At 39.2% G+C, this 23,996-nt stretch overlaps 1 protein-coding gene across 4 annotated transcripts in view; it reads right to left on the bottom strand.

Annotated features, from left to right (window-relative positions):
• Window positions 1-901: 901 nt before the first annotated feature.
• LOC129191450 (chemokine-like protein TAFA-1) overlaps window positions 902-23,996 on the bottom strand; it is a 59,679-nt gene continuing 36,584 nt past the window's right edge. For 3 of the 4 annotated variants that reach the window (XM_054794837.1, XM_054794829.1, XM_054794820.1), the window contains exons 3-6: window positions 9,147-9,287; window positions 5,102-5,226; window positions 4,884-4,963; window positions 902-3,027 (exon numbers count right to left, since the gene is read on the bottom strand). In XM_054794837.1, the coding sequence (XP_054650812.1) occupies window positions 4,931-4,963; window positions 5,102-5,226; window positions 9,147-9,287 (299 nt within the window). In that variant the 3' untranslated portion in view covers window positions 902-3,027; window positions 4,884-4,930. The remainder of the gene's footprint in view (window positions 3,028-4,883; window positions 4,964-5,101; window positions 5,227-9,146; window positions 9,288-23,996) is intronic. The other variant, XM_054794846.1, reaches the window with a different exon arrangement.

The raw sequence follows: 23,996 nt of genomic DNA, 5'->3' as shown, positions 1-23,996 counted from the left end.
GCATCATCAAATACAAAGCAGAATGAACATGTTTAAAATGGGTTGCAATTTAAACAGTCATGCAGAATTTGTAAAAAATGTAAAATGTTTTGATATACATGACTAATTTTTAAAATGAACTGTGTAACCACATTTTTTAAAATTTATTTCATAGCACTTTTTTCTCAGGAGGCAAACGTGTGTAAACATGGGTATGTGTTTGTGTTTGTCAGTGATATATTGTGCAATAATCGGTAAGGCTCTGGCTAAAATAAATGAATAATAACATTAATATTAATATTTGTCCAATGAACATTATTATAAGCGTATTTTCTGTATGATTCCAATCGTTTTTAACATCCTCTCGGCTTAGTGCACAGGCCCTGCCCACTGTCTGAGTACACTCAGTAAGTGCACTGAGTTGGATCATTGTGCGTGCCAGTTTCTGTTCGTCGGCCACCAATAATATGATGTTTGCAAAAACATTTATTATATACCATGACTTTCTGCAGCCTGTGTAATGTCTTTAACATAAGTGTGACATTGTTATAATTGGACAGTAAAATACACACAAATGTCATACTGGAGGTGCTGCAGTACTCTCGTCATCCTGAATGGGTGGGGGGTGCATGGGCTGGAAGTTGCTTGTCACTGGCGTTCCTCCATAGAGAGGAAAAGCCATGTTTTTTTTTTTTGTTTTTTTTCGATAGCAGCAGCACCAGCTGGAGAGCAGAGATACTTTTATGCTCGGCTTAATGAATGAATGAATTTGATTGCCAAGTTGGATGATTATATATCCAAGCTCACCAGAAGGTGATCAAACTTTACAACAAAGTACCACATCTTTTCCTGGAAAAGGGTGGGGTGCATGTACTTAATATACAAATAAAAGGTAAGACAACAGGTTGGTAACTGAATTTTTATTAAGTGAATTATTCTTTTATTTGTCTTGTTATCCTCTTCATGAGCAACCATTATTAAATAAAAAAAGGAGTCAATGCCTCACCAGCCATGAACCTCCCCGCACATCACTAGTATGTGTGTTATCCCGAAATGAATGAAGTAAAGCTCTTTAAGCAGCTCTTCTCTGGTGCAAACATAATATTTAAGATTTCACTATGACCAACCTAAAAATATAAATCGGCAGCTCATACTTATGAAGTGAGCCTCTGTTTTCTTCTAATAAGACATTAGGCAATAAAATGGACATTTGACCTTTCCTGTACTGTGCCTCCAATTTAGTCTAAAAAATGAAGCAGACTTGTACTTTCGAAGCACTTATGGGTTATAGAATCTTTGATGTCATGATTACATGAGCACGCGCTTTCGAACAGAACAGAAAATATACAGCAATGATTTTCCTATACTTGTCCAGAGCTCGCCTCGCCATTTTCCCAGTTTACTATTTTATGCTAAGCTGAGCTAAGCCTTATCCATATCAGGCCTCTCATCTGCAGCATCGTCCAGCAAGAAAGCAAGAGGAAGAAAAGTCGATTTCCCCAAAATGTCACACTGTTCCCCTAAAGCCTCAGTTCCATCCACATATAGCGGTGATAAGTCTGACAGGCCTGTGGTTCCCAAACTTTTCACAGTCCTGTACCCCTTCAGACATTTGGCCTAAAGTCATGTACCCCCTAATCCTGCACACTTAAAAAGAATAAACCACAATAAGCACACAATAAAACTGCTTTGTTTGATATGATTACAGTCATGGCCAAAAATATTGGCATGCCAAAGATGCCAATGATTTTGGCCAAAGATGCCAATGTTTTCGGCCGTGGCTGTACAGTATAAATTAGGCTGATTTGGTTGTCTTCCATACAGCATGGCCAAAAACATTGCCATCTTTGGCATGCCAATATTTTTGACCATGCCAGAATATAATATGTATTTTTGGAAAAGGAATCTTTACAGGTTTATCATCGAATGTACACACCCCAGGACATGTGCCAGGTTGGTGTGAAATTGTGTCGTGACACAAAGAATAATCCCTAAAACAATGCAATGCAATGCAGTACAGAAATCAATAAGGAAATTCAATTCTTCTGCACTGTACGACCTGCGCCGTGCAGGCTGTTCACACGATGTGTTCAGGCGCATTCCATAGCTCTTAGTGTCAAGCGCTAATGTATTCACATTGTTTTTAATTTTTATTCACACAACCACAACGCCATTAGGCGTACAACACTTTGGGAACCTAATTGCTCAGCCAAAGCCACGTGAAGGCCTTGGCAAAGATGCACTGATGTTCATTACAGGAACAATGACTTTAATGAAATTTCATCACATATCAACATATGGCTTCATATGTACAATATCATCATTTGAAATGATTTGACACAAATAAGGCATTTCAAGTATCGAAAACAACCTACTGGTATCACATATTTGGCAAGTTGATCATTTTCAGGGTCTCTGACATGTTACCAAGTTCAACTGGTACAGCTGTTTAAGAGGTGGTCAAAGGCATACAGGAACCATAGAAACTAATGTTAAAATGTGCAGCATCAAGACACACACGTATCTCCCTCCCAAAACATCTGTTCAATTATTCCGATCCAGCTCTTCAAACTTTGGCTGCTTGGGGGTTCGTGACTGCATTCAGGACTCAACACCACCATAAATAAAACTCTGGTACACAATTACAGGCAAACAATTTATGTACAAATGTGTCCTCACACAATATAAAAAAAAAGAAAAAAAAACCTGAGGGCTGTCGACTAATTGACTTGCTCCTCGCTGGCCTGGGGCTTCGTAGTAGATGGCTGCTGACAGACGTCTGAGGAAGGATGTGAGAAAATCTCCTGATTTGACTCCACACCCAGCCATACGTTCCATCTCAAAGTTTGAAAAAGTGATGGAATTATATTTGTAACGAGGTTATGATGATGTTCCTGCAGGCAGCCTGGAGCATCAGTATAGTCAGCAGCCTTGGGCTGGATGTGCATTATGTATTCTACAACTTTTTACACTTGAATCTGAGCAGTGTTCATGTCTTAAAGCAACAGTACGTTTGTTGAATGTTTGGTGCTTGGTCCTGTCACAGTGCTGAAAGGAGGAAGAAAAACCCTTTTGGAGTAATTTAAACAAGACAACAGGATTTTTAGAGTCGGTGTTAAGCAAAATCCTCGCCCGTTGATCTATAATCTAATACTGCTAATAAGTGACAATCCGGCCGACGATGGTTGAAGCAGTGAGGTGTTTCAATCCTCCAGCGTCAGTGAGGGATTAGGGTTCTATCTAACATTACAATTGTAGCAGTGCTTGAATATAAAATCACTGGCCACTTCATTAGGTACAGCTGTACAATCTAATCATATCGATGAAGCAATTTCATTAAAAAAAATGTGTGTGAATGCTACACTGAAATGTAGAATGAATGTTGAAATATCCCAGGAATGTGTTGAAATCAATTTACCCACTGAGGTGAGTGCCAGCAAACGTCAGGCTGGGAGACAACCACTCGACACCACGCGGCCCCCGGCAGACCAAAAACGACAGTATTTGAAATGTCGGAAAGTAAAAACGCAGACTAAATGTTGAAATGTATAAATAAATTGAATGATTACAGCGAGATTAAGCGCCGAACCAACAACCGTCAGGTTGGGAAACAACCACCGAACCTCCTGAGCTATGTCACCCTGTGGAATAAGGAGGACGTTACAGTAAGGGAAAATAGAAAATGAATTTCCACCAGTAGGAGGCGCCAAATAAAGTGGCTATTCCTTTTCCATGCTTCATTTTTAATTTCAATTCTTTTCAGCATTCACACAATTGTGTAGCATCAAGACAGCTGTTACAAATATAATAATGCTCAGCGTGAGATGATTACTTTGGGATTATAGCCTGCAGTGGTATTTTGCAGACTACGTGGTGAGCGATAACAATGTACAGCACTTAGAGCTGTCAAAAATAACATGGTAATTCATTTTGTTAAGAGCTTTAATGTAATTAACGCATGCAGCAGCGGCGCAATCCGAACACTATATGCATCACCAACTCGCAAACATCTCTCCATTCTCCTTGAAACAACACTTCCTCATTCTCCACTACACTCACACGAGGTGCATTCACAAAATCTCTGAATATCACATCTTTATTACGCATGTATGTGAGGTCTAAATAACTGTCTCCTTTTCTTTGTGTTCGAGCAGGACGTAGCTAGCACTGTCCTCTCCATGCTGGCCAGCCACCCTTCACATGATGATGCGTTCAAGAAAATGTCATCACTTTTATTGTGGACGTACAATCTTCTGCATTTAAGCGTACTCGGAAATCCCAACAAATACACTCAAAACATGAATCCAACTTAAAAAATGACGTTGTGTCGTTGATCGCAACCCCTCATTGCTCATAACACAGTTATAACACAGGGTCACTCAAATGTTGTGTTACTACTAAAGAGACTGGTGTTAAGCAAATAGATTTTCAGACATGTGTGGTAGCTTTTAGCTTGATTTACATTTTCGGTTCATTTGGAGCTGTTAATACATACAAATATATGGAATCTGTTACTCATCTTTCTGTTGGGAATATTTCAGACACGGTTGCAAATGGTGATTAATCGTGATTCATTCATTTGAAAACTGGATTAATCTGATAAAAAGATTTAACCATTTGACAGCTGGAATAACAATATAATAATATTGTTCACCTAGTAGGACGCAGCACAGTGCTGCATCTGTGCAAACAACAACCATAATAATAAAGATGTTAAATGAATACCACTCATCAAAACTGAGGCATTATTGTCTTTGTAAAAGCCATAATTATTGACGCAGCTCTTCTATTGGCTCTCTTTTGATTTATTTAAGTGTACCTAATGTTCTGGCCAATGATGGTATAGTCACGCTGTAATTCTGCAATAAATAACTGTTTTTAATGTAATAAATGAGGCAGCTAACCTGCAATTCAACCTTCGCACCTTCAGCTGCACGCTTCCTGCAAATCTTCAGTATGTAGATGTTGTGTATGGCTGAGTGTTCTGAAGAAAAGGAAGATACAGGGGTTAGTCAGGCAGTGATATCCACAAGTAGAATTCAATGCTAAAGCATTTTCCTTGCTGCAGTACATTTCTCAGCTTTAACGTCTTGTTTCCTGCGGTCAAGCAAGGTTATCTTACCCTGGTGGTTTTGATCTTATTGCCTGCATAGCACATCCAGCCTGAGTTGTCAGGGAGCGTCTTGCATTCTTCTCCCTCCAGGCAAGGCTCCATCTCACACCACCACTTCCCAATTACTATGGATGCTACAGGCAACAAAGACAAGAGAGACAGTAATGCAGGTGCCTAACAAACTGCAAATCCAGCCGGCCAAGTGAGGCAACTTATAATTAGTGTTTTTTCCAAGATGGCACCAAGTAACCTGGCTGGTCATTTTTCTTGTATGTATGTCAACTTTTCAAAGAATATTACGCTCGCTGTATAAATGCAGAATTGGAAGCGACGCCTTCCATTGAATGAGTGGATTGGTAGGTGTGACTCTGACTTGCATTTAATGCGACCCAGATTTGTGACAAGGAGAGGGTAAATTGCCTTACATCAGGAAACGTACTGTAGAGAGTAAATGGGTTGTAATGCGCAATGGCACAGGTCTACCAGACACGAGACAGACAGACTTCCAATTGCCGCGGCCTGCTTGGAGATTGCAGGAATATTTGCAAAAGGGATTAACGATCAAAGCTATAGGTGAGACGCTCTTCAAAAGACAGTGTGCGGTTTTAGTTGCCTACAAATTCCACATCCCCCTGTGCAAGAGACGCGTGACAGAGAGCAGTGACGTGCGGTGAGGTTCATGGCTGGTGAGACGCTGACTCTTTTGGAGGGTTTTTTTTAAATTAATACAGGTTGCTCGTTAAGAGATATCAAGAAAAAGAAGAGAATAATTCACTTTTGTTTAACAGCTGTCTTCACATAGTTTTCGACTAGTTCACAGTCCCATTTCGGAGTTTTTTTATTAACTGAAAAACAGCCTTCTCACCTTTTTTCTGTATATAAAGTATATTCAGCCTTTCCTTCACCAGGAAAAGTTCTGATACTTTGTTTAAACACCTGATCACCTCCTGGTGAGCTTGGGTATGTATAAATGTACTGTATATATATACAGTATATATGTGTATGCTTGTTTTTATTTGATCTTTTACTTTTTACTGTAGTAATTTGTACTTTTACTTGTTATTATTTATGGTTTTACTAGTCTGTGCAGCACTTCGGAAACAGTGTTTATATAATGCGCTATATAAATAAAGTGGATTGGACTGGATTGGATTGTGTGTAGTTCTGTCTGGTCGTTAGTATTTTCTGCTCCTGTGAGTATCGTGTCCCGAGTATCGTGCTTGACTACCTCCAGCAGTGGTGTGTTTTTTGTGCTACCGTGCTAGCTTAGCATTCCTGCTTGGTGTTTTTCAGCAGCGCTTTCAGTTCCTTACCTGTGTGTGTTTTTTCTTCTTGCTAGTACTTTTTCTTAGCAGCGCTTTGCATTACATGTATTTTTCACTCCTCTGGAGGACACTTTTTTGTATTCCACATCTTTTGTTTGTTTTATTTTTCATCATGACTGGGGAGGCTCTGCCTCACCTGCCCCCCCTGACTGCACGTCACTGACAAAGAGTCATATATACATACATTATAGGACATACAGGTCCATGTCTTCAAGCTGCTTGTGCAATGATTCTCACTTATTGTGATTTTTTTTGACAACACTCCCCCCCCCCCACACACACACACAGTGACCTACACAAAGCAGCTGAGACTTACTATCTGCTGTCAGCAACACAAATCATATGTGACATAATCCCAGGTAAATTTGATTTTATCTGGGACAAGGCATTGCTTGAGTGACAGAGGCTTTTGCTCCAAAAAAAAATCGGTCTGTCTGTTCCAAAGCTGTGTTGTCTGTTAGGATTTGACTTTTTGTATTATGTATTACTAGCTGCATTAAGGTTATATCGAAGAACGACTTGGTAGAGCGGGTTGTTTATTTCTTTGCTTGTTAGCAGACTTTATACCATAAACTAAAATATACCGTTTATCTTTCAGAGGACAAGAAGCAAGAAAATAAATGATTTCAACAAAAGTGCTCCCTATTTGGATGTGTTTCTCTGTATGCTATACAGAGAATGCCTGCTTCATACTTCAGGATGCAATTGAAATTAGTTGTGTTATTTTTTTGCATAGCTCTGGTAACAAACCAAGCAAAAAAAAGTGACAGAGATAATGTTACAAAAATGTTAGACCCGTCATATTGAACTTTTTCATATCGTTGCAAACCATTCCATTTAATTCTAAGAGAGCCGGGCATAATTATATTGCTAAAAATAAAAATGTGATTGTGAAAAGGTGTTATGCTGTATTCGTATTTTGTGACTGTATTCCAAATAACTTTCTATGGTGAATATAACAATTCCAATACAACAAATCCTAACTTTTCCTAAACCAAAAACCTTTCAGAGTACGGTGTATGCGGTGCAGTCAAGGGAGGCACGTGAGGCTCTGATGAGAAAATGAAAACATGAAAAACAAATAATGACTAACGATAACATAATGATAACATAATGATATCCATTGAACTCTGTATTCCAATCGTTTTCATTTTCTTACGTAACAATAGCTGAATTTGCACATTTCCTGATATAGGAAATACAGGGCAGGACTTTAAGATGAGGCTGCCACTAGCGGCTCTTCTCGGCTTGCCTACGTCTAAGTGCAACGTCATTATTCTTGCTAATCGGACAATAAAATACATGAAAATGTCATACGGGAGCCACGTGCTGCATCCTGAAGGGGTCTATGTGCTGCAGTAGTCTGTTCTTACTCTAGTACCCAAATTCTAGACTATTTAGTGCACATGAATAGATGCTGCAGCCACCAAATTTAAAGAGAAAAACATTTTTGGACATGCAGTAGACACGGTGTCCATGTTGTAACATGGGATATTTACACAGAAAGACACACTATGAACATTGCAATCCTGTATGTATTTTAGTTCATTTAGCCATTTCTATGCTTGAAAATGCTTAATTTAGGCAAAATGAGGGCTGTCAAAAATAGCGGTAACAAATTTATTTAATTAATTACGTTAAATTGCTTCGCATAATTAACGCAGACGCCTCCTGGCAAGCCACATCATACTGTTATGACGACAGTCGGCGGCAGAGTGTAGTTCCACAGAGTCACACAGAGTCTGATGCTCTTTTATCACTTTAATCTAACCTGAACACATCAACAGCGGTGCAATTCCAACAACATATATGTATTTCCAACTCACAAACGCGTCTTTATTCCCTCTGTCGTCGGAACAACACTTCCTCATTGTCACGACGCGACCGCGAGATGCATTCAGGGACACTCCGAACATCACAAGAACGTCTTTATTATGCGTCTAAATAAACAGAAAGACAAAGAAAAACAATAAGTAGATATTTTTATCTTTAAATTTGTAACTCTAAAGTGGAAATACAATTTTCTGCATTTAAGTATGCTCGGAAATCCCAGAAAATACACTCAAACTGTGAATCCAACTTAAATGACGTGGTTTGTTTTTGAATGCAACCCCTCATTACTCATAATAATACGGTTGAAGTGTGATTCAAATGTTCTGCTACTATTAAAGAAACTATTGTTAGGTAAATCGATTTTTTAAGATGTGTGGTATCTTTTAGCTTGATTGAAATTTTCAGTTCATTTGGAGCTGTTAATACATGCAAATATATATAACCCATTTATCTTTCTTTCAATAAAATACAGTAAAAATTGTCATATTTTAGACATCATTTCAAATGTTCATTAACCAAGATTAATTAATTTGAAACCCATGATTAATCTTATTAAAAATTGTAATCATTTGCCAGCATTACAAAACATATGTAAAATTTTCTAAAATATGTCTATTTTTAATCTTTTTTTTTTTGCTGTATTCAACCATAAAACAGCATGACTTTTTAAATAATATCCTTTTGAAAAACCGTGATACAGTGAAGCCGTGAACTTTGAACGTCAAAGTGGCGAGGGACGACTGTATTCTTTTTCCTGTTATTCTGTTAATGAGCAACCTGTATTAACATAAAAAAATAAACATTTCAAAGGAGTCAGTGCCAAACCAGCCATGAACCTCACCCCACGTCACTCAGCGTATGTTCTGATATAATATGAATATACATTCCGTACTCACCATCAACACATGAAGGTCTGTTTCTAGTAGTTCCAGCCACCTTGCCCGGCAGGCAAGAACACTTGACTGTTTGTGAACGCTCCTCTATACGATTCTTATTACAGCATCTGTGAGCAGCAATTACTTCACATGTGCCCCCCTCTGTTAAGGACAAAAAACAACAACAGTATATTAAATCAGCATCTCAGGGGTGAACTATAAAAACACTGTACTTCCCGATAGCCCCTTCATTTGCTTGTGTTTGCTTTTTATTTGTCCATTTAATCATATTTGTCCTCATCCTGGAACGTTGACTCTGTTAGTGTGAAATGTGTTGTGTTGTGTTCATCTACAAATCCCATATGCATCGACATTTATGTCTATTAACTGCTTAATTTCATGTACTTTCACAGTAAAAAAGAACATGATGTGGAGTGATGATGAAGAGACGTGTGAGAGCGTACAGAAAAAAAAAAAAATCCTTCTATTCATGGGCTAAGAGGTCTGCTTCAGGGTCGTCATGAATATGAACGCTGGCTCCACCATGCAATTATCACCAAGCTACTAACCGCGCCCCCAAGGATGGGACGCATGGACCGAGTGGAGTCAACCCACCCCGACCACCAGGCCTCTTCCACCCACTGTGTTCAGACGCTCCACTTATGAGAGTAGAGCGACAAAAGGACCGTGTGACAATTACAGCCGCCAGCCTGACACAAGATCAAGGGGGCTGCGAGGAGAAGGAAGCGAGGGGGCCGAAAGGAGTGGCTGGTGTATTGGCAGTACTGTAAAGTGATTTGAAGTGATGCTTGACAATGAGTTTGAGAAATGTGCCCCAGTTTGCATATACAGTATTTCACTGCTATATTTGAACATTATATATTTGATCTTTTTTTTTTCCTAGAAGCAAAAAATATGTCCTAAAGTGAGTTGCTCATCATAATCTAATGTATTCCTCCTGCTAGGTTGTTTAGTTTTTATCATTCAGTTAATCCTTCACCATTTCCTATACCGCTTATCGTGCTCAGGGTTAGAGAAGCTGGAGTCTATGCCAGCTGATTTGGGGCGAGAGGTGGAGTAGTGTGCCGTGGACTGATCACCTGTCAATCACCAAGCACCGTTTTATCAAGCGCACGCATTCGATATATTTATGGAAATTTTACCTTACAGTCAGTAGTGCCTTTTTTTGCAATGAGTAAGTCGCAGTGTTGTGGTCATTCATTTATTAAAAAAGTGGTATACAGCATTCCCGATCCTTTCTGTTTACAAATCTCCATGCACCAGGAACAATACATCTTCAAATTATCCAAGTGGTGTTTATCCTAATCAGATGATGACTGTGAGGACTGAGTGAATCAAGTGCTTGACAGCCGAGTGATCTACTTCCATCCTGCAGGTCAAGTGGGGCTGTGGTGACTAATCCCCAAAGGAGCTCACATGATGGCTGCATTACATCCTGACTTAAACACACTGTCTGTTGTTTAAATGAATGGCACCTTTAGGCTGACAAATATTCTGATGATGTACCCCTATGCTTTAGGACCACAGTGTATGCAGTGGTCCTTTTATACAGAGAGTTTTATAGTGGTACATCAAAGGCTTCAGTAAGAAGCAGTCTTACTGTGTCAAGTGCTCTTCTAATGACACTACTAAACTGAAAACAACGGAATTGAACAGATTATTATTTCCTGTTCACGTAACAGGTTTGTGTGGCCATTTGGTGTTAGGCAGAATTTGTGTGGACCCAATCATTTCAAACCACAATCCCCAAAAAATAAAAAATAATACATTGGCATACACCAGTGGTGTCCAAACCTCAAAATCCACCGAGAGACACATATTGAAAAATGAATGGATGTTTTTTCTACCATTTTTTCATTTTTTTTTCATTTTTTCCAAATATTGCAAGGCTGCTACTGAAATTACATTATTTTTCCATTTCTGTTTTTTCCGTTTCTGCTGTTTTTTTTTTTTATTTTTCCTATTATTTCAACTTTCTTCCAGTAAATTTTCTTCTTAATTACGACTTTATTCCTATAATATTTTGACTTTTTTCTTGTAACATCATAACTTTATATTATTATAACTATCTACAGTATATACATTATAACATTACAACCTAATTTTCCAAAAATTACAAATGTATTTGTTGTTTTGTTTGTTTCTCATAATATGCGACGTTTGAAAAATAACGACTTCTTTTATTATATTTGTATTATTTTTATTCCTATTTTATTGTTTATTTTCCTCATCATCTTACCATTAACCTTGTAAATTTTGACTTTTTCTTGCCAGATTTCAACTTTTTCTCTTAATATTTTGATGCTATTCATGTAAAATTACAGCTTACTTTTCCATGTTTGCTGGTTTTTTTTTTTTTTTTAGCTTTCTGGTTAAATTATAATTTTAGACATAGCCAATTAAGAAACAGCTGTGGGCCGCAAATGGCCCCCAGGCCACACTTTGGAGGCCCCTGGCATACACCAATCACCATCAGTATGATGTTTCCTATGAAACTGTAGGCTGTAGAGAAAGGACAGGGACAGTCGCTCAGACGCTCTGATCAGGCAGTGTCATTCAAAAATGAACCCACGTGAGCCAACTACAATATAGATCATTTTTAATGAATGCTCGGTCAAGAATCAGAGACATTTGAGAGTGTAAACATGCCTTAGGTCATAATTATTTATCCCGGAATAAATAATTTGTGTTTACATTTCCTGCCTGTATATTCAAGAGGGTTGCAGGGGAGCCGCCAGTGGGTTTAATTCTTGGAGACGGTCTGGGAGAATGTTTCTGGCTGTCTGATGCATTCAACAAAAGGGCATGTCTGTGCAACATTAATCGTGATGTACCAGTGGAAGCAGTGGGGCATCATTTGAAAACAACAGCCCACAGGGGTTTGTTTTTCTTAATGCATCTCCGTAATTGCAGAAGACAGCCCCAGATTTCTTCTTTGATCTATTAAAAAACACGCGGCTCAACAGAATTAACTTGCATTTCTTGTCGGTAGCAAACAGCAAAGATAACTCTATATTTGGAAATCATCACCTCCGAAGAATACATTAAAATCAAAAAGAAATGCTAATCAGCATGGCATCTCCGGCAGGTGCACCCACTACCCTTAAATAAATCGATGCCACAGAAACAAGCGTTCATTACGTTCAAAAATGAATCCAGCCTGTGAGTACTGCATCCTTGCATGTTTGCATTCTAAATGGCTCACAGGAAGGAGGAGAAAAGCTTGGCAAGAGATGGACAGGTGTGCGTTGGAGCTATGCAAGGGTATAATTGTTTTCTGTTGCCATCCCCCCACATTATCAGTGGCTGCAAAGAGCTTCACAGTGTGCGTGTGTTTATTGTTTCCCCAGGAACATTGTGATTGACGGGGTCACGCAGGTATTTTCATGCAACCCGTCAGAGGTCTCAACTGCTATTTTTGTTGCACTGTTCTACTCTGCACCACAGCCATCTTCATTATGCTGAGCTGAGAAACTGCCAGGTGTCGAGGTGACCACATACAAGCTGCACTCTCTGCTCATTTTCAGGCCTGAAAAAAAGTCTTGCGCTGCAGACTTAGTCATGTTTTCTCGGCTGGTTTGCCAATCGTCATTCTCTTGTGTCTTGTTGGATCTAATGGAGTTGTGCGCATTGAAAACGTATCAATTCTCCCTCCTCTCTCTCCTCGTATATTTCTGTGCCCTGATATGATCTTAGATTTTAAACAGCAGAAAGACTATTCTTTTATTACCTCCCGACTCTTTCCACTGTGAAGTGCAATTTACCTTTAATTCAAAATGACAGTCATAAACATGCATTTGTTAGGTGACAGAAGTGAAAAAAGTCAAGTTCATTTATATAGTTACACCTCGTCTGTGTTTTACTGCTGTGAAATAAACGGATCATTGTAGTGTGCAGCGTAGTTCATGCAAGCACTACACACAACTCAAATGAAGAGTAACGTTTCTCGTTTCTACTACAATCTGTTGCTCACATTACATGAGCGGTGTCCTGTCTGGTCCAATAATAGTTTCTTGTGATCCTGAATTGCCATGCATTATACACTCCTGATCAAAATCTTAAGACCAGTTGAAAAATTGCTAGAATTTGCATTTTGCACATTTTAATCTTAATGAGGTTTTAAGTAGAGCTACAATATGCAAATAGCAAGAAGGGGGGGTGAGACAAAAAGCATTTTGAAAAAGTAATTTATTGAAAACAACAATTAAACTGAAATAGGCTGTTTATCAGCTGATCAAAAGTTTAAGACCCCAGACTATAAAAGCCAAAATCTGCACAAAATTGTCATTTTCTATCAGGCATTCACACTGTCATGCCCTCCTGATGGCTAAAGCTAAGAAGCTTTCTCTACGTGGTCGGATTGTCGAGCTGCATTAGCAAGGCCTCTCGCAGCGTGCCATTGCTGCTGAGGTTGGGCTCAGTAAGACAGTCATTCTACATTTTTTGAAAGATCCTGAGCATTATGGAACAAAAAAGTCAAATGGTAGACCCAAAAAAAAATCAAACCTGCGCTGAGCCGTAGGATCTGATTGGCTGTCCATGAAGACACAGGGCGGTCTTTCACCCAAATTAAGGCCCTTACTGTGCCCACTGCAGCAGTAATAACCATCAGACGGCATCTGCGGGAAAAGGGTTTAATAAACAAAAAACAAATTCAAAGACCTCGTCACCTTCAACGCCACAAAACTGCCCGTTTAGACTTTGCCAGGGAGCATCAAACATGGGACATTGAAAGGGGGAAAAAAGTTTTATTCTCTGATGAGAAAAAATGTAACCTTGACGGTCCAGATGGCTTCCAACGTTACTGGCATGACAAGGAGATCCCGCCTGAGATGTTTTCTACCCGGCACAGTGGAGGGGGGTCCATCATGGTCTGGGGTGCTTTTTCATTCAGTGGAACACTGGAGCTTCAGGTGGTGTAGGGTCGTCAAACGGCGGCTGCTTAGATGTTGCAGCGGGCATCCCTCATGACTGAGGGCCCTCGTCTGTGTGGTAACAGCTGGGTTTTTCAACAGGACAACGCTGCAGTTCACAATGCTCGCTTGACCAAGGACTTCTTCAGGGAGAATAACATCACTCTTTTGGACCATCCTGCATGTTCCCCTCATTTAAATCCCATAGAGAACATTTGGGGATGGATGGCAAGGGAAGTTTATAAAAATGGCCATCAGTTCCAGACAGTTGATGCTCTTCGTGAAACCATCTTCACCACTTGGAGCAATGTTCCCACTAGCCTCCTGGAAACACTCGCATCAAGCATGCCCAAACCAATTTTTGAAGTGATGAACAAAAACGGTGGAGCGACTCATTACTGAGTCCTACTGAGAACATTTTTTGTTCTGGTTTGGAGAGTTTTTTGTTATTTTTTGAGTGATGGTCTTAAACTTAGCCTATTTCAGTATAATTGTTGTTTTCAATAAATTACTTTTCCAAAGTGCTTTTTGTCTCACTCCTCATTCTTGTTTTTGCATATTGTAGCTCTACTTAAAACCTCATTAAGATCCGAATGTGCAAAATGCAAATTCTAGCAATTTTTCAACTGGTCTTAAGATTTTGATCAGGAGTGTACTATAACAATGATATGATTGGGTTTCTGCATTAAGGTACATTTTGCATATACAGTCGTCCCTCGCTACATCGTTCCCTCACTCTTTTGCGTTTTTTCACAAAATTAATGAATAAATGATCGCCGGCCACACGGTGGCCTAGTGGTTAGTATGTTGGCCACACAGTAAGGAGATCTCCTACTCCAAACAAACACGTCTCTAGTCCATTCATTGCAACCACGAGACATGAGACAGACAGCGAGATGTGTTCCCGGACAATCCAAACATCACAAGAACGTCTTTATTGTGCGTATATGAGTGGTCTAAATAAACCGAAATGCAATGAAAATCAATAAGTGGATATTCTTATCACTCACTTTGTAACTTTTAGTGAGGAAGTACAATTTGCTGCATTTAAGTGTGCTCGGAAATCCCAGAAAATTCACTCAAAACGTTGTGAATGCAACTTAAATGATGTGGTGTCTTTAAACGCAATTGCTCATAATAACACAGTTAAAAGTCTGATTCAAATATTCTGCTATTAAAGAAACCAGTAATAATGGGCATATTTCATAGTGGTAATTGTTGTTTTTGGTAATGGTAATTTTTACAAGTTACATTGGAATACATCACATAGTACAATTTACAGTTCTACATTTTAAAAAAGGAGTAGGAAGAGGCAAAGCTTATTTAATCCTACACCCAATCCGTTTCACATCAATTGCGATACCTTTGTTCACTTTCTGTCCTCCAAATGTACTCTTTGCTAGTTTAAAATACATAGGAAAATGATAAGGTAATATGATGAGGTAATAGAAGGTAACCTGGTGTGACATGGTGATTAATCATGATTGATTAATTTGAATTCCGTGATTAATCTGATTAAAAATTGTAATCATTTGACAGCCCTAGTGATGACATAAAACACTGATGAAAAATGACATCACATTACCATGACACTGCATGTAGTCAGCCATGGCATGTCCGACAGGACACAGGGGAAAGAAGTTCTCCTATTCTGTGTGGAAGTGGTAAGTTTTTGGCTTCTTACTTTGTTTTTCTTACCCACACCCTTTGATTTTGACTCACAGCTGAGAAATGGCTAGTGTCTAAAAAACACTTGTTAGTTAGGACACTCGTATGCCAAGGTACCACTGTAGAAATGACAATAAAAAATAACTGCAGTGGTCCAGCACTGTCCCTAGCTTCTTCAGTTTCTTCAGCTGAGCCTAGCGAGTGGCATTTGGGACTCGACGTACTCTGGTGACAATTCAACTCACAGCGACAGGAGATGCAAATGACTTTGGCCTTGTCGAGAGAGCCATCTGCCAAGGCTTTAAACTTACTATTCAAAAAACTCTTTTTTTTTGTCCTTGTCTGCTCAATATTTGTTCCCATTTGTGGCTCAACATTAACTACGGTGTGAGCCGAGGGTCAAACGTTGACGCACGTGAATCACGCGTCAAAAAAATAGTGGCACCAAAGGGAATTTCCATTAACTCGTTATTAACTTTTAACTATTAACTTTGACTGCCTTAATTATAATATTAAATTATATTTTCTCCCAGTTGTGTGAATGCTGAATTGTTTTCACTAATAAAAATAATGAATTACCTTTTCATCTTTAATACTAGCTCCTATGTCTACTCCCATAATGACACCTCGCTCTGCTGAAGTTGATTGTTGATGTGATGGAAAAAGCTCCAGAATTTGGACAAAGACGTCTTTTAAATTGTCCGCATCTTAGCTGCCTATGTCAGCTGTTTGCGTTTCTTTCAGTTCTAAGCCTAAGAAATGCAATACAAATCATACCATGACTGGGCTTTGTAGCAAAATGTGTCATCTGCTGTTACTGAGGTCAAGAATCAACTTTGATGCGCCGGTGTTGATTTAATTCATTTAAATGTACTCTCAGTCCAGATCTATCTGCTTTAATTTAGAGCTGTGAGCAGACAGGATCAGAAACATATAATTGCTCACTATCGCATCAAAGAATTTATTACCTCCTGTGAAATAGTGACATGGGTTCTAAGTCCATGTGTGCTTGTAATTTATGAATTGCCTTGGGTGTCATCACACGACATGTGCCATCAAACTGAAACAAAGTGAAAAAAATGATTGATGTCAGACTTATTTCTTGTCTTTTGTTGTGTTTTGTTGTTGTTTGTGTTTTAGTTCAGGGCAAAATGGCAATTTTGTTATGCCTGCTAATCCAGTGTGTGTCATACACTTTCTGTAAAATGTGTTTTAATGAACCCTCTGGCACAATACACAACTTCTGACAGAGGGATGCACTTTGTGCAGGTTTACTACATGGAAGAGTGCAACTCTATTATCTTCACATACGATACCAAACACCTGCGTCCTGCTTGGTGACAAATGCCACTGCAAAGGAGTTCATTAGTGGCAGCTAGTACAAGGTTTTAGACCGGCCAAGTCAATCTCCACACTTAAAGCATGCACCTTACAAACCTGCTAACATACAAGTGTTTTTCATACTCGGCACACATTGTGACCCTTGTATAGCCGCTTGTATGCTTCGCTGCTCTCCAGGCATGCATTTTGTTTAGTGCTGTCAAATGATTTAAAAAATGAAGAGCTTATGATTTGTAATTAATTAATCTAATTAATCGTTTTTTTTATGTCACCTAAAATTGCTGAGAAAAGCCCTCACTTTTGAGATATTTTCATTTAAAGTCATCACATAATTGTGGCAGAGCAAAAGATTGATATATATACAGTTGATAAAAACGTGGCTTGATAAAGTCATTTATTGTTTTTGACAGACTTGAACAGATGCAGTCCAAGCCTTTTACATTCCACTGTATATGAGAGTAGTAATTACCTTTAATTACAAAATAAAAATAAGATAAAAACATCAGGTCCATATAAAGCGCTTGTTGGGAACATATGGTTTGTTATTGCACTTATAAATGTTTTGTGTCCATTATTGCATTTGATTTGACTAATATTGGTTCTAATTGTGCACTTATGCAAATACATACATTTGTATTTCTGCTATGATACACATTAATGTCACACAGACTTGCTATGATTATCTGCTCCAGGCTAAAGGCTGCTTGTCTCCAGAACATGTCCTGTACATGCTCAGACTCAACAGCCTTGGACGTCTGGGCATTTTAAGGTAGCTTTGGCCTCTCATTTTAGATTACCCTTTTCCTTGCATTTGCACATATAGCAATCTTTTCATGTAGAAATTTTCATTTTCTCGAAAAGCCGTCCATTCAGGTTGTATTGATTTGTCTCCTTGCATGCAAGTTTTTATTAAATTGTACCTCTTAAAAATTGATTCTCAAAGAACTCATCTTGTCTCCTCTATTTTGAAGCCAGTAGAAAATCTTCCCTTGACATCGCTGAAGTTAACACATCGAACACACTACCTTTGTTAATGTTGCTGCTGGGACGTTTTTGAAATGTAAACTTTCCATTCATGGGACCGACGCCTTTCACATGCTCGTCCATTTACACATCTCCTTTCTGCTACTCACTGCTCCTCACCTTGCCCTCCCTGATGCTAAACAAGCCCAAACACAATGACACTCAGTCAATGTCCACTTCAAGGTGTGACTAACCATTTTTAGAAGTCAGAAGATAGGGAAGATCTTTGTGCAGAGTTCGCATGTTTCCCCCGTACGTGTGTGGGTTTTCCCCGGGTACTCCGGTTTCCTCCAACATTCCAAAAACATGCATCTTAGGTTAATTGGCAACTCTAAATTGTCCCTAGGTATGAATGTCAGTGTGAAGGGTTGTTTGTCCCTGCGATTGCACCCTGCTTCTAGCCCAAAGTCAGCTGGGATGGGCTCCAGCATACCCCTGTGACCCTAATGAGGATTAAACAGCATAGAAAATGAATGAATGAATGGATACTGAAGATATCCAATAATAAATACCTCTTACTATTAATGCTGCATGGTTTTGCACGGTATTCCTCATCTTTCATTCTTTTCACCTTCTTCTTTGTCAAAAGCGTTTGCTCAGTAAAATTTGCTATTTGATATTTGATGAAAGGAGAAAAGAAGTTTACTTCTTGGCTTCTCAATTACCAGGGTAGGTTACCGCCTTATCCAATAATTATTGAGTTTTGGTGTCTGACTGGGAAATATCAGAAGGACAGCTGGTATTGGCCCTGTTGGCTCTGGCTAACCCGCATTGTGGTAGAAAATGGATGGATGGATTAAAATGCATGACAATGTTTTGTACTTGGACGTTATTTTTAACACGGTGATTTCTGTAACATTTTACTTAAAAATATCAGTGGAAAAATATATATAAATAAATGAAAGTCATTGTGTTAAGAAATGTTTGGGAGCCAGATACAGTCATCAAAAGAGCCACATCTGGCTCGTGAGCCATAGGGTCCCTACCCCTGGCTTAGAGCTTACCACGTCTGCATTTAACTCCCAACAAGTGTCCACGTTCCGGCGAGTCCCTGGAAAGTCAGAGCCTGTGACCCCACGGTTAATTATTTTCAGTTTGAAAGTCATTTAAAAGAGACAGCAGGTCCGGATCTCCGAACCACAGCAGTCTGTGTTCTAGAGCAGCATGCTTGTCACCTTTTAATGAGAAACACATCCAAGGTGACCTATAATAGGCTCTGCTCCTCACGAGCCAGCAGACTACAGGGGCTCTGTTTATGGTGGGAAACAGAAAGAAAGTCAAATTAATGCAGATGGAGGACGAAATATGTGACTGCGTGGTGTCAAATTATTTTCTCCCTGCCTTTGGTGAAAACATAAATCCCTGTAGTGCTTTTGTTGTTCTGGAGTGGAAGAGAAGTGACACATCGCTCGATAAACTGTGAGACAAATTTGTTTTGAAGCCAGAGTAAAATTGGAGGACTTGCATGTTGGCGTAAACAATTAATGAAAAAAGTTAGAGTATACCTGAGAAGTGGAGTTGAGGTGAATGCTTGAGAAAAGTTTCAGATAAGAAAGGTGTTGTCGAATTAAGATAACAGCTCTTTCTTGCACTTGTGAGAGAGTATGGGCTAGAGCTACAACCATTATAGCAAATTACTGGCAAAAAGAAGCTACCAATTGCTGAAAAAAGCACTGGGTGAAGCCCAGATTGATTATCTTCATTATATATATCTAAGCAGCATGACAGTTCCATGCAGGCAATACCTGTATGGAACTGATGAACTTCCATACAGGTATTGCCTGTTATTTTTTTCCCATGCCTGTCAACTGATCAAATGCATTGAATGTAGCTCCGGCTCGCTCGCTGACTGTCTTTCCGTCGCCATATCGTATAGCTTGTAGAGCATGTCAGCAACATGGTGCAATCACACAGGTCATGTCTATTAACAGGACTGTATGCAACGAGGTTCTCCAGCTGCCTAGAGGGCGCTAACATTCGAATGTACCTCAAGCATTATATCCCAGGGTTTACCTAACCTGTCTCACGCTGGTTGAAACTAGGGGTGGCCCGATCCAATATTGATATCTGATGTTGAGCCGATAGCGGCAAAAAAAAAAAAAAAGAACATCGGATTATATCCGCCTGCATCCAAATTTCCGATATTGGCACTCCGATACGAGCAGTCAATTCCAGACTACACCCCAGCTTGTTTATCCAACGGCGGCCAGATAAAGCCCGCGTGATCACAAAAATAGCGTGTGCTAATGTGTTAAGCATGGATGAGGAGTGATGCCGACCGTGTGTATTTTTCATTAAAGTCCGAAAAAGATGTTGCAGCTGAGTGCTACACATGCACCAACTTTAATACGACCAAACTCATCGCACATTTGAAGAAGGATTTTTGCAACACCAACGGCTTCCTGAAACATCCACTGTCGACGACACATTTGCAAAGCGTGAGAAACTCTGATGGGACGACAAGAAGTTGGTGGTTTGAATCAGTGGTCCCCAACCCCCGGGTCGTGGGTCATTTGGTACCAGGCCGCACAGAAAGAAAAAATAATTTCCATTATTTCATTTTTTTTTTATGTTTAATTTTGAAAAGTGGCCGAATTCTCTCTGTTACATCCGTCTCACTTGACGCATGTCCATTGTGCGTGTGCTTACTTTATCTCATGCCACGCAGATAGACTACTACTGTATTTTTATCATTTTTCTTTCACCTCATATTTGGTGTAAAATGCTGATACTATGGGGGAATGCATAAAGGTAAGTTTTGATGACTTATTGAGTGATAATGTGCACATTTGTCTCAAGTTAATTCATGCTAGCACACTGCCTTTACCACACACGTCAAACAGCGATGAAATAATCTCTCTGGAAAAACTTGGCTGGAACTTGAACTGGTGGATGGTGGGTCGCCATTCATTTTGAGCTTTTAGTTTGATGTTATTCATGTCTTAGTTTTACACAATACAAGATAAATTAGATCACTGTAATGTACGAACCCCCCTGGTCCGCGGGAGATTTGTGTGAACACAAGCCGGTCCGTGGGTCAAAAAAGGTTGGGGACCACTGGTTTAAACGACTAATTGAGCACCTCGATTCTCACTTTATTATGTTTAGTTGCCACCACAATGAGGATAAAACTATACCAGAAATTATTAAGAAGTAAATGAGTCCGTTTTTCTCACGCCTACTGTTGCAAATTATTGTTTGCTATTTGAGTAATATCACTTGATCAAGCCTTTTCTAACATTCCACACTACAAAATAAGTATGCCAGCAGCACTGAGCGACAGCCACAAACGTCAGCTATTTTATTCAGGCCGAACGGAAGTTTAACTTGTAAATGTAAAAAATATAGACATTTTTTTGTACAACCTGTTCTTTTACTCCACTGTTGGTAAGATATTTTAGCCGGTGGTGGAGGTCTTAAATATTTTGCTTTCAAAAAATGTAATTTGCATAGAGGTGCATACAGTCCCATTAAACGCATATAAACAAAGACACAATCTCAACATTATTCTCTTCAGCTATCCGCCTCGAATAAAAAAACAAACATTTAAACGCATGAATGTGTCCTCTATCACTGCAATGTCGTTCACTTTTAAATGTCAAGCTGCGCCCGTCCTTCTATCAAAAGCCCTTTCCCCATCTGGCACATGTCCAAAGCTGGTATTTCATATTTTTCGATCGCCATATCTGATGAAAGCATTACATTTAAAAAGAAGAAAAGGAGGCTGCGATAGACAGGGGAGCCTTTAGAGACCAGCTGTTCGCTGACCTGATGTGACTGCCGCTCCTCTTAGTGTGTGCAAGGTGCCAGGGTGTGTGCGTCATGTAAACTGTGTAATAATGCATAATACAAGGACTAAATGACCTTTGGTGCTGGATGACATGTGCACTGGAGGGCAGTTGGGAACGGTTGTGAAAGACCTGCAAACATGCCACAAAGGAGAGATGCTGCTTTCTTATTGCAGGACTGTCACACGATTAACATTTTTTGCACCTTTTTTTGCATGATGGTTCGCATTTTCAGAATATGCCCTACCTATATTATTTTCAAAAGTTGAAATCCATCACTTTCATTTTTTCTGTTTTTTGTTCAATAAAATACTTTTCCCATTTGAAAAACTTGAAAAGAAAATGTAGACTCACAAAACTATTAAAATCCTGGTTTGTGAGGACACCACCTATGCTAAAACAGGCACTTTAATGCTAAATAAATTGCTAAGAGTTGCTTAAAGTTGTGGACTGGTAGCACCTAAAGTAGCACTGTTCTGTCAAATTGAAAATCTGACATTAAGATATACTTCTTCATCCCATTGCCTTCATTCCACACTCACTTGCCTAAAATTAAGACTGTTGCATCATCATTACCTATCCCTTATGATACAGTGCTTCAGTCAGTCCATCCATTAGGTTGTTTTTGCATTTCATCCCCGTAGACCCCTGCTTCCCCATTGGTACCTCAATGTCTCAGGTTATGAGATGTACAGTGAAGGATGCTGGTGCACCAAAGAGCCATAGAGCATGCATAAATGAAATCCATTAAATAAATAAATGCTGCAGTAGAGCCTGATAACTCAATATTAATTCATTTCCTTATTTCTAATACTTCCCACCTCCTGGAACCAATTAGTAAGCTGAGATGCTTCTTTTAATTTTAATGAGGTCTAAGTAATGATAATGAATTTCAAATTCCTACACCGAGCATTTAAAAAGAGGCTTGTGTAATCGCAACGGTGTTGCCACATGAAACATCAAGGACACAGACCTCTGGCAAGGTCCATGTAATACACTGTAGCCTGAAAAATGATAGAAAATGACCTGAGACAACACTTGCTGCATGTATGGTTATGGTTATGGTTGAATTTACAGTTACAAGTTATAGTTCCACATGTTCAAAAAGGAGTAGGAAGAAGCAGAGCTTATTTAATCCTACCCCCTCTATGTATCACATCTGTATATACAGTATACTGTATATATTGAACCCTGTGAGGGCCATGTCATTCATTTGTGCATTCTGATCCATCTCGTCAATGAAGATTTTCATTTGCTTGGTGATCATTTCTTTTGCTTCTTTCTCTTCCTCAAGGGTGGTGCGAAAGGCCGCATTATCCTCCAATAGTGCCTTGATATCATCCTGTAGAATGTTGATATCATTGGATAATGCTCTATTTTCTTCTGTAGGGTCTTTAACCTCCTTAAGAGCAGCGTGCAAGGCAGCTTCCATAGGGTTCATAGCCTCCTTAAGAGCAGTGCGCAAGGCAGTGTTGTCTTCCAGTAATGCTCTGATACAGTATCATCCTGCAGAACCCCAACATCCTTGCATAACGCTGTATTTTCTTTAGGGCTTTTAGCTTCCTTGAGTGCAGTGCGTGAGGCAGAATTGTCTTTCAACAATACCTTAATATCATCCTGCAGAGCCTTGATATCTTCTATATGGTTTTTAACCTCCTTAAGAGCAGCGCTCAAGTCCACATTTTCATCTTGCAACTCCTTGACTTCTTTTCATAGTGCTTTGATAGCCTTGTTCAGTGCACTATTTTCTTCCATAATGTTTGTGACACCATTAAGGACATCCATGATCATTTAATGGAGGCTATTGTAATTAAATGTAATTTCTGCTTTTAGAAGCGATATATCCATCCTTATAATTGCAGAATCTTGCACTGATTTTAACTGCAGATTCTCAATTATTTGCAATAGTTGTAATAGAGTAATCTCTGGTTTCTTCTTCTTGAGAAAATCTTTGAATCCCGGAGTTGTTTTTTTTTTATCTGATTTTGAGTCCTTAAATCCAGAGCCAGTATCATTTTGCTTTGTGTTTGGCATTGTTGCTGGCAGTTAGCCAGTTAGCATGACTTGCTAGCAGGTATCGACACTTGTAACTAGTTTATTTCAAGGAATCTGTACCT

Source organism: Dunckerocampus dactyliophorus, chromosome 1 (assembly GCF_027744805.1).
Source record: "Dunckerocampus dactyliophorus isolate RoL2022-P2 chromosome 1, RoL_Ddac_1.1, whole genome shotgun sequence".
NCBI classification, from domain to species: domain Eukaryota; kingdom Metazoa; phylum Chordata; class Actinopteri; order Syngnathiformes; family Syngnathidae; genus Dunckerocampus; species Dunckerocampus dactyliophorus.
The sequence above is the reverse complement of the archived record's forward strand: the minus strand, read 5'-3'. Positions and strand labels throughout refer to the sequence as shown.